Source organism: Vanellus vanellus (assembly GCF_965231255.1).
Source record: "Vanellus vanellus genome assembly, chromosome: 6".
Lineage (NCBI taxonomy): Eukaryota > Metazoa > Chordata > Aves > Charadriiformes > Charadriidae > Vanellus > Vanellus vanellus.
The window spans coordinates 20225653-20236234 of NC_138911.1; the positions used below are offsets into that span (position 1 = coordinate 20225653).

The 10582-nt window shown below is 43.0% G+C and overlaps 1 protein-coding gene across 1 annotated transcript; it reads right to left on the reverse strand.

Annotated features, from left to right (window-relative positions):
* Positions 1-5069: 5069 nt before the first annotated feature.
* On the reverse strand, positions 5070-10411 carry RPLP2 (ribosomal protein lateral stalk subunit P2). The gene is made up of 5 exons (XM_082484913.1): positions 10322-10411; positions 9635-9758; positions 7824-7872; positions 5592-5690; positions 5070-5187 (listed from the first exon to the last, which is right to left on the reverse strand). The coding sequence occupies exons 2-5, from the start codon at positions 9755-9757 to the stop codon at positions 5111-5113; spliced, it is 348 nt and encodes a 115-aa protein (XP_082341039.1). The 5' UTR covers position 9758; positions 10322-10411; the 3' UTR covers positions 5070-5110.
* Positions 10412-10582: the final 171 nt, after the last annotated feature.

The window sequence follows — 10582 nt, forward strand, 5'->3', positions numbered from 1 at the left end:
ATCAGGGCAACTGCAATTTTCAGTAGTGCTTCTGCACAAGCTCTTAGTGCAGGCAAGCTCTCACTACAGAGCAGCACTGGGTGAGAGGCCAGTGCTATTAGGAGATCAAAATAGGTTTCAGAAGCTGGAAACATCCTCTTGTCATAAACAATACAGACTATAGCCATTCAAACAATTAGATAAGTGTGAAAGTTTACAGGCATATCAAAAAGATCAGCGTAGCAAGAGAAGCTTGCTCAACTCAAAGCAAGGAAGCAAGACCAGCAGGAAGGTTTGAGTGGTACAAAACAAAATGTGTAAGTAGCTTTTTAATAGAATCAACGTGGGGCAAAAGCACTTAATTCATCTTGGCATAAATCTATTTGTGTTAGTTTTCTTACAACTAGTCTGAAGTTTCTCATTTGGGACACTGTTACACCTGCCCTCAACAGCTCTCAGGCTAAGCGAAGCTAGGCCTTCCTCCACACAGGAATTTCACCGGTTATGTCGGTGGAGGTCATCCAAGTAGCCCCTCTCCTGTTCCTTCCACTCCAAAATATCCTTTCAAAGGATACAAGGGAGTCTGGTGTCCTCCCCATAGAAGGGCCATCTGGGTTGTAAGAACAGCTGTCTACTGCCTCACACTCCGACTGAAGCAACCCAACTCAGCAGGTAACCCTTGTATAAATCCAATATTTGAGCTCAAGTTAGGCCTCATACTCCAGCCTGTACAGAGTGCTTTTTCATTAAACATTTGCACTTCCCTTCCATTAGACAGGCAGCAGTCCAGCCTTCTCTTTCTTCCAGGTCCTACCCTGGAGCCCACCACCTCACCTAGCTGCCAGGAAGTACCCTTGATACATACTAGCTCCATCCTGGAGCACCTAAAGAACTAACCCCACGTATCTCAAGTCCTCTGTTTATGCCCTATACCCACCCTATTTCTCTTCCTCTCATATCTCTACTTGCTTTTGTAATTTCCTTCCTCCCTTGCATTTAATGTGGTTACATAGCCCTCGTCAGCCCTCATCTCCTCCATCTGAGGAGATGAGCATTGGCACACCTGAGCCTTGACCCTCTTAAAGGCCCTTAACACCAACGCAATCATAGTGCTTTTACTCCATGCTTCTGGTGACATGGAAAGGTCACATAGCCATACCCAAAGAAAACATTGTGTCTTGCATTTTCCAGAACAGGGATTGTGCTGCAGAAGAACTAGTCAATGGGCTGTGACTTTGACAGAAATCTGTGGCAAAGCTGAATACTGAACCTTGTTTGCAGATACCTCCCTAATACTTGTAACCACAAGAACAGCTTCATTCTCAAGCCAAAGCTGCTTCCTCTTTTTTTTTTTTTTTTCCCCAGCATTTAACAAACCTTAAGGTTCCTACTAGGTCTGGAAAATAGAAACAATGCTGCGACAATGCTGGGGTTAGTTTCACTTTATTTCTCAACAGTAATCTCATCCTGAGTTGTTTACATCACTGTGCCTTGGCCCTCAGGGTTACCTATTTGAGGGGGTTAATGCTGCCCTGTTGAAAAAGGTTAATGAAATAAATCATGTGAACAGTAATCTCTTGCGGGGTGCTGCCTGGGTACTGGCACTAGCAGGCAGGCAAACAACTGTGTTATTCTCAAAAATAAATTATCCCCCAAAACTAATCTTTTTCTTCTCAATAAGAAAGTACTGCCATAATCCTGCAACTGCTCTTAATCCTACAACAAGCCAGGTCAGGAAGATTTACATGGCAGCTTTTCATGTGTATTGAACTCCTATCAGAACACTGCAAGTTCACTCGTGCCCTTACATGCTGTGATGCCACTGAGACAGCTTCTCATGCAATCTCTCTTTGTTGCATTTGTTTTCTTATCTAATGAATGGTGAGCAGTTAGTACATATGAGATAATAACATACAAGTAAACAATCTCTGTTTTTTCAGGTAAGACCTTGGTTGTTGGCAGCCAACAGGAATTAATTTTAAAGGCAAGCTGAGAGGCAGTCAGTTATACCATTGTCTTCAGCATGTTACTTTAGTATTGTTGCCTATAGTAAGCATATATTGCATATATTGAACAATTCCGTGACAAACACTTGGGACTTGCTTCGTAGAAGCATCTCCTGAGGCAGTGGAGCAGTCCCCTTGTCCTGCTCTCCTGGGATTGAATTTTCCTCTAGGAAAGCTACTACAGATATCTCTGCCCTACGTAAGTCAAACCTACTGAGTTCAACAGGGCTGCCTTGCATGTAGCAGCTTGCAAAATTGGGCCTTAGTAGTAAGAGTGAAACCGGTGACAGTTGGCCCCAGGGAGCCATTGCTTATTACTTTCCAGTAGTGTCCAGGACGTTCTCCCTGCTTTCCAAGTAGTGAAGATGTCATGTCACTCTCCCTGACCCATGGTGTTTGTAATGAATGATTTTCAGTCAGACCTGATTTGAGATGGTGCAGCATTTGTGAGGAAAATGCGAGGAAAGCTCACATGTTTCAACGTCAGGCCTATGACTAAATCACTCCCCCCTACTGTCAATTTAGTAATGATCAGTTACCAGCGTAATCTCCAGGCACAAAGCTATCCCTTCCTTTCCCTACAATGCCTTTAAGCCTTTCTTTATGAAAAAGTCAAGAAAAATCTTGTATAGCTAAAACTGATTCTGCAAGGGGACAGACTAGGCCACCACTCTAAGTGTTTGCAGGTACTAGTTTTCCCTGAGAGCATCATGGAATATAGCGCATCCACACCACCACTACCCTTGCCTTTGGAAATTATTGCTAAGTCTGAAAAGGCATCAGTGACACTTGAAAATTCAGAACAGTGTCCACAAAGCAGGAGCAGGGACCCCAATTTCTTCATAGCTGAAACTCATTGAGATCAGCAAAACAGAGTGGTGAACTCCATCCAGAGCACCAAACAAGTCTGCAACAGACTTCCAAGCACATCACTGCTCATATACAAAGCTATCAGTGACAACTGTTTCATAAAGTTATGGGGAAGAAAGCTTAAAATGCTTTGATTTGGCATTTGGAAGAAATAATCACTGTGCAGGTTTTAGCAAGTTTTGTAAAACGTGTGAAATCTTGGAGTATACCTGTCCCAATCTTCACAAGGAATACCTACAGGATGGTTACATAAAATACGTTGGCTCCCTGTGGCAGTGTAACAAACATTGTATTTTCAGTGCTTTCTCTGAGAGCGGCCCTCAAAAGTTTCTTCTCTAAACTGTTTACCAAATGAGCTGTCCTTCTCTTTCTCAAAGCAGATTGAGCGACAATAGTTTTCACCAAAATGATACACTTTCAGGGAGGAATTTAAAGGTGACAAGAGGACACCCAACAAAGGATCAGGTCTGTAACTCAAGGTTTAACAGGTCATAGGGAGAAGACAGAGAAAAATAGGGGGAACAAAGAAGTTAGTCTAGATGTAGGTGTAGTCCTCCCCTCATCACAGTAGCCAGCAGCCGGCACCACAGGTTTCAGTCTCATCCCACAGGCCTGGGAACAGCAAAACTCATGGAATAGCTCGGTGACACTGAAACAAATTCCTTCATGCATGGAAACACCCTGCTGAGTGGTATGACAGGACAGATCCTTCCTGTGAAAACATTGCTCTTGCAGCAGTCCAGCAGGGCAACATTGCAGGGTGTGTGTGGGTTACCTCAGTAAAGCCAGATCCAAACTCCAAACCCCCCTCTTTTTCAGTGATCTGAAATGGAGAAATCAGCAAGGAAAGAAACACGGGTATACCTGTACCCCTTCCAATGCCAAACCACAGCCATTACAAGTCTGACAGAGAACTAGAGCAAACATGAGTTTTCAGTAGCACCACAAAGTTCACTGTGCTAGGACTTAAAAGACAAAGTAGATGAAAGGCATTGGCACTCTTACCTCCTGAAACTCTTTCTTGCAGCAGGCAAAGGGCAGCAAGGGTTAGTTGCTTGAATCGCGGCCATTTTGAGGTCTGAGGATCTTTCAACAGCTTTCGCCCTTGGCTGCTGTGAAGTAATGGGCACTTTTTCTCTGTACACAACAGGGAGATAAAAGTTTTTCCTACTTGGATTTCACCCCTCTCTCCTCTCAGAAGTACTTGCCATGCTTTGTCCAATGACTCATAACCAACATAGCTGTATCAGCTAGTGCCTTCCCCCCCCCCCCCCCCAAAGCAACTATGTTAGAAAAGCTTCACTGTATAGACTGGTCCCAGACACCTCTTTTTGACACTACTTGTGGAGACCTGGCACAGGAAGATCATTACATGTGCTATTTGTACTCTACCTACTTACAGCGACAGCCAAAGATCGCTGCAGAAGTCAGGGCAAGTTGCCTGCCAGAGCCATATCTTAGCAGAAGATACTTAATAAAACCAAAATTTACTGTCCTCCCAAGCTAATGTGTTCTTCTGAGCACACCAGAGATCAGTTTCAGTTCTCCAAAAATACGATTCTCCTCATTAAATTGTTTCTTTTTGCTCAGATCAAGGTGATTCATATTCTGACAGTTCAGCTACCCCCAGAACAACTATTCAGTACGAAGAGCACCTTTGCATTGACCTTAGTGTCACGATGACCTTAGAGCACGATGCAGTTTTGAGGGTTTTTTTTGTAACAGATTCTATGTTAAGCATACAGATGTAACATGAAATCCAAGCACAGTTAAGCATTTTATTGGTAGTGTCCCTAGATCTTGGAAATCTGACACAGCAATGAAATCAGTGCTTTTAGATATTTACAAAAACTAATTACTACAACTAGCTCTGAAATGATAATGTTTCTGAACTAATTCAGACCTGCTGTCCATTCAGTTTCACATGTTTTGGTAATGATTAAACAGATCCTAAAAATAAAATTATTTTATTGCTGAATAGACAGGAGTCTTTCCTGAGTAAGTGGGATACCAAAATAGTATGGAGAAGGTGAACTTAAGTTAACATCGGGGTAGATTCAGCTTCCACATACTGTTTAAGAAACAGGAGCATCATAAAATTCACACACCTGTTTCAGACGTAGCTAAAAATCAAAGCTTTGTCAGAGCTATCTTAAGAAAAGCTGTCTGAATCCCATAGGACTTGTATGGTTATAGTAATAAACTCAAAAACCATTTAAAACAAAGAATTTTAATAATTTCTCTATAACAAATAATTAATCAAATAGGCCGAATCCCATGTCATCATCAGATTCTTCAGATTCCTCCTTCTTCTCTTCTTTCTTCTCCTCAGCTGAAGGAAAGAAAAGACCAAGCCAATGGTCAGTATTTACATTTTTTGCACCACAGATTTTCAAGATACACATTTTGCTGTTTCAAGCTTCCATATTACTGGTATTTCAGCCTCCATGGTTCATCTAATTTCCTTTCAATAGCCAAATATAAACACCAAGGGGACACAGACACTACTGTTGAAGGGATGTCCTTTACACAGTGAATTCAGTCTGACTCTTGGTTCTAAGCCAGACCAATCTTAAGGTCTGATTGCCCAAAGGAAAAGTAATTGTTCAGGTTTTTGCTTCAATCACATTGTGAACTACCAAACTGGAGAAACCTTGAAATTTGGACTTGATTGTTAATATTTTAACAGAGAAAAACAGAGCTGCCCTGTAACAATGCCTCTCCACCCATACTCACCAGCAGCAGGGGCAGCAGCTGCAGCAGGAGCAGCAGAGCCCCCTCCAGCAGAGACTGCCACAGCTCCCCCAGCCGGCATGCTGGCAAGTTTTCCATTACCTGAGTGGGACATAAGAGTATTTAAATGTTCATCGCAAGCACAGAGGTAAGGTGAAGAGAAATCAGAGCACAGGAAAAGCAGATACTATGTGTCATGGGCTGAACCTGTCACTGTTAGCTGAAAGGAACAAGAGGCTGCAATATTGATACAAAAGTATAAACTATTTTGTGAAAAAGGACTCAAGAATTTAAGATTCACAAAGGCTTATCCTGAGAACAGAGAGCACGTTATTCATGAGTTCTCTTCTGTACACAAGTCCCCTATTTGTTTTTCCAAAACTTTCATATAAAAATAGTGTCAAACACATGCAATTTTACACACACAGAAAAAACCTGTGTTTTCTGAATACAGCATAATAGCACAGAAGTTATTAATTTTGATATTCCTCAAAAATAACACATAGGCAGCACTGGCACCCCTGCTTCCCACCACCCTGTCCTGGTTTCAACTGGGATAGAGTTAATTTTCTTTCTAGTAGCTACTGTGTTTTGGATTTAGTATGAGAATAATGTTGATAACACACACTGTTTTAGTTGTTGCTAAGTGATCTTTACATTAGTCAAGGAATTTTTCAGCTTCCCATAGAAGCTGGGAGGGAGCACAGACAACACAAACTGGCCAAGGGAATATTCCATACCTCAGATGTCATAGTCAGTATATAAATTGGGGTTGGGCAGGAATCACTTCATTTTGTGTATTATTTTACCATTATTATTATTATTACTGTTATTTTCTTTTTTCATTATTGTTCTATTAAACTGTCTTTATCTCAACCCATGAGGGTCCCCCCCCCCCCCCCTCCTTTTCTCCCTAACATACTGATTGGGGCGGGGGGGGCAAAGTAAGAGAGTGGCTGCCTGGTCCTAGTTGCTGGCTGGGGTTAAACCACAACTACCCCCTTTTTTATTAACAGTACAGAGAACTGTGAGGGCACAACTGGATCACACTCACAGAAAGAAAGAGGGAAAGATATATTTATGGCAAAGAGTACAGTATTTTAAACAAATTCTCCAGCACTCTATGAACCCTGTTGCATCTCCTTTGAGACTAGCAAATTGATTCTTGATTTATGCCTGCCTTTGGAAAGCTAGCTAGTTCTCTGCCATCTGCCTTTCACATACCAAGGCTCCCCTGGCATTCAGAGGTCGTGTACACAGTATGTTTGCCTGTATTCCAATTTCTGGGAATCAGTTTCTAAATAATTCCCTGTTACTTCAAGCTCTAATAAGCTAGCCAAGTAAACAAACATGTTTCATATGCATGTCAGTATGTTCTAAGAAACAATTTATTTAAAGAAAAAGTATTACAGTATTATAGGTGTGTTGTAAGCATATGCATAATGGCTCTCTTAGGTCTTCAGACCACACGGATAGAAATGTCCAGTTACTGCTCTTAACAGCAAGGCCAGGCAAACTCCTGGCAACCTTTAAGCAAATATATGCCTAAAAGTTCCCTTGTGCCTAGGCACTCACAAAAAAAAATAGACACTACTTAATCAGAAACCTTTGTGCTACCTCAGCTCTGCTTTATTTCAGAACTATGACCTAGTCAATTAACGTTAGAAGTTCCAGCTTTAGTAAGAACCAGGAGGTAGGAGCACAAGCTTCTACAGAAGCCAGCACTCAAGAGTCCTATCTTAGAGGAAAGGAAATGCCAGACTTGGGGAGGTCTAAAAGACATGTGTACTGGAGAGGCCGGTAACTGTACTCTCAATGTGAACTGAAACTTACTTACATTTAAGAGTCTGTTCTTCCTGTTTTACATAATTGGTGCATACAAGTAGGTAAACGCAAAGAAAAAATCTCCCAGAGAACTTGAAGGACAGCTAATTCTTTCTCCGATCAACATGTCCAGAAAACTATGTCATGAGCGGACTACCAGTAAGCTCATACATGCCTAAGTTTTCCAGTTTAATGTGGTCCACAAGCGAAACCCAGCAGGTACTGGCACCAACCTGCAGGGAATTAGAATGGACCTGGATTTCAGTCAGTTCAGCCGAGATCCGGCATGGAGTCCTCAACCACAAAGCTAAACTGATGAATAATCAGGGAGTTGGCCACAATTCTACACTTTCAGGTCTAAATTACCAAAGTAGTAGAGGCAATTATCTGTGACACTCAGACTGTACTTACCCTGAGCAATGACATCCTCAATGTTTTTTCCATTCAGCTCACTAATAACCTGTGTAAATTAAGTTTAGAATGTTAACAGTTTCAAAACAGCATGAGAACAAGCTACAACCACTACTGATTAATCATCACATACAATGCTTCCATCCTGCTGCTTATACAGCCTCAACATTCCTTATTTCTCAGTGGAAGGAACAGGATATTGAAATGAAAACTTCAGCTAAGTATTTCATACTTTTCTGTGAAAGCTTTTTCATGAAATCTATTACAATAAACTCATAATGAATACAAGGACCTTGCAGAAAGAAGGATACACAGATGTTGTGGAGCCAATTAGGAAACCCCACTAATGGTCTGTTAGTCACTGAGGGACTGTTAATGTATCTTGCTTAATACCAATGGGAGACTCTGAAGCACTCGGCCCTAGACCAAAAACCACAGGGTCCTGTTCCCAGCGTTACCAAATGTTAAAGTGAAGCTGGCTATTGTATTGTTGCAGAGGAACAGAGAGTCCCAACTTCAATTATACTACCATTGTTGTATAACCAGGGATGAGGAAAGCAAAATACAAACCCAAAAATTGCTAATGCAAGCAAGCACTTAAAAAAAAAAAAAAGGATGCCACAGACCTTACTAGTGAGTCCCTCTACAAGTCAGTGCTGAGCACTGCAGAGCCACCAAAGCCAAAGGACTTTAATAAAGAGCTTTTCAACAGGCACCTCCTGCTTACACAGAAAGTGCAATCTGTGAAATGCAGTGCCTGTATGCTTGCTTCATCTGGAAGGAAGGTGTTTTTAAGGTTTCACTAGATTTACGCTGGTGTAAGACACAGCCAATAGAAAAGGATTAATTAATCATGACCAAAACAAATTCCAGAGAAGCTTTCTGGATATTGGAGGATCAGAGAAAACAACTAATTTATGAAGGTATTAAACAAACAAACAAGCCAAATCCAAAAGACTTGGTGTTTAAATAGGAGCACCATGAGTTCAAACCAACATCCCAAAACATAACAACGATGCTGTCACCTCAGTCAACCCATAATTTGGTTGGGCCTATGGTAAAACACTGACTCCAGCTGGGAAAGTAACTTGTTTTTCCTTCACCTCTCTAGAAACACTCTGCATACAAGCATAGGCCAGATGATAAGACCATTTTTGGGGGTTCTTCTTTTTCCACGGCCATTTAAGTCCACAAGACTAAAGGTCTAATATACCACAAGAAACATTCTAATCAAGATACTTTCTTCTTAAAAAGCCTGGTTTTCCAACACAATCATTTCATCAATTATTTCCAAAATCTTCCTACATATTGTCATTGAATACCTTTAACATCCATGTAATAATTCACCTATGTTTCTTGGTGAAGGAACAAATGCTTCTTTGCAGTAGAATAAGAATTTATGACTGAATGCCAGACCCTCAAAAATGTTAGCTTTGAATCAATACTGAACAAAAGCCAAAATTAAACATGAAGTGCAAAAGACACATTATGTCAGAACAGAACTTACTTTCAATACATACTTATCTGTAGCCACCACCTAATTGAAAATTATTAGATTGAACAGTCAGAAGTCAGCAACAACTATCTTTGCAGAGGACAGGTATCAAATAAGAAAGCCAGACTTCTACAAAAACGTTGTAAAAATAGTTTTGATTGGTTAAGCATTGTTTCAGAAATCACACGTAATGATCAGCAAACACCTGAACTAGAAAAACAGCAAGGCAATTAAAAAAACACTGAAGCCAAGGAAACAGCTCCAATGTCTGATGCTGACTGGGACATGACCATTTGGAATGAAGAGCCAATGGCACCTTGTTCATGCGTTCATCATCCGTCTCAATGCCAACACTGTCAAGGATCTTTTTCAAGTCCTTTGACGTGGGAGACTCATTGCCACCAAGGACCGCTAGAAGGTAAGCTGCAACGTAACGCATCCTGGAAAACAAGAGAATTGGACCTTCAGTGCTAATGTTACACGTTCAAAGAAAGTTTATCTCCTCATTTGGGGGAAGCACACCTCTTCCTTCCAGCTACAGTTGTTGTGCTTTATTTTTAAATGAAAACCCACGGCATGCGAGTCCGCATACCAGTCTCCTGCCAGCACGGGACCAGGCACAAGGCAGCGTGTTAAACACCACAAAACCGCAGCGGCTCCCGCCCTGCGCCAGCTCAGTGGTGCTACTGCCCGAACGCCCGAGCAGCCGACCCGGCCTACGGCTGCCTCACCTCTCCCGGATGAAAGGGTACCGAGGCCTCCCGAATATCTCTTCGCGCCCCGGACGGCATGCCCGACCCGGCTCTCCACGGTGCTCGCCTAAGCTCGTCCCATCCCTCCGCAGGCCCGGGCCGAGGCCCAGGCCGAGAGAGCACATGGCTGCTATTTGCCCCCACCCTCCCCCTCAAAGTGGTCTCGCCCAAGGCCCGCTGGCGAGAGCGGGTGAGCCGGGAGCGACGATTCTCACGGGGGAAGAGAGGGGAAGGGATAGCCGCGCGCTTACTTGGGAGGAGGCGGCGGCGCGGGAGACAGGCCTAGGACGTGCGCACACGATGGCAGCCCGACGGCGAAAAGGAAGGGGCGGTGCCTCAGCAACGCCTTCTTCCTGTCACACCTCAACAACGCGCGCTGCCATTGGGCTAGGCCGGCGGGGAGCGGGCAGGCCAATGGGGAGTCGCAGGCCTTGCTGCCGCCCTAACGGCCGCCGCGCAGACGGGAGCGCATGCGCAGAGTGGGGCTGTCAGGCGCGTGCTGGGAGGAGGCT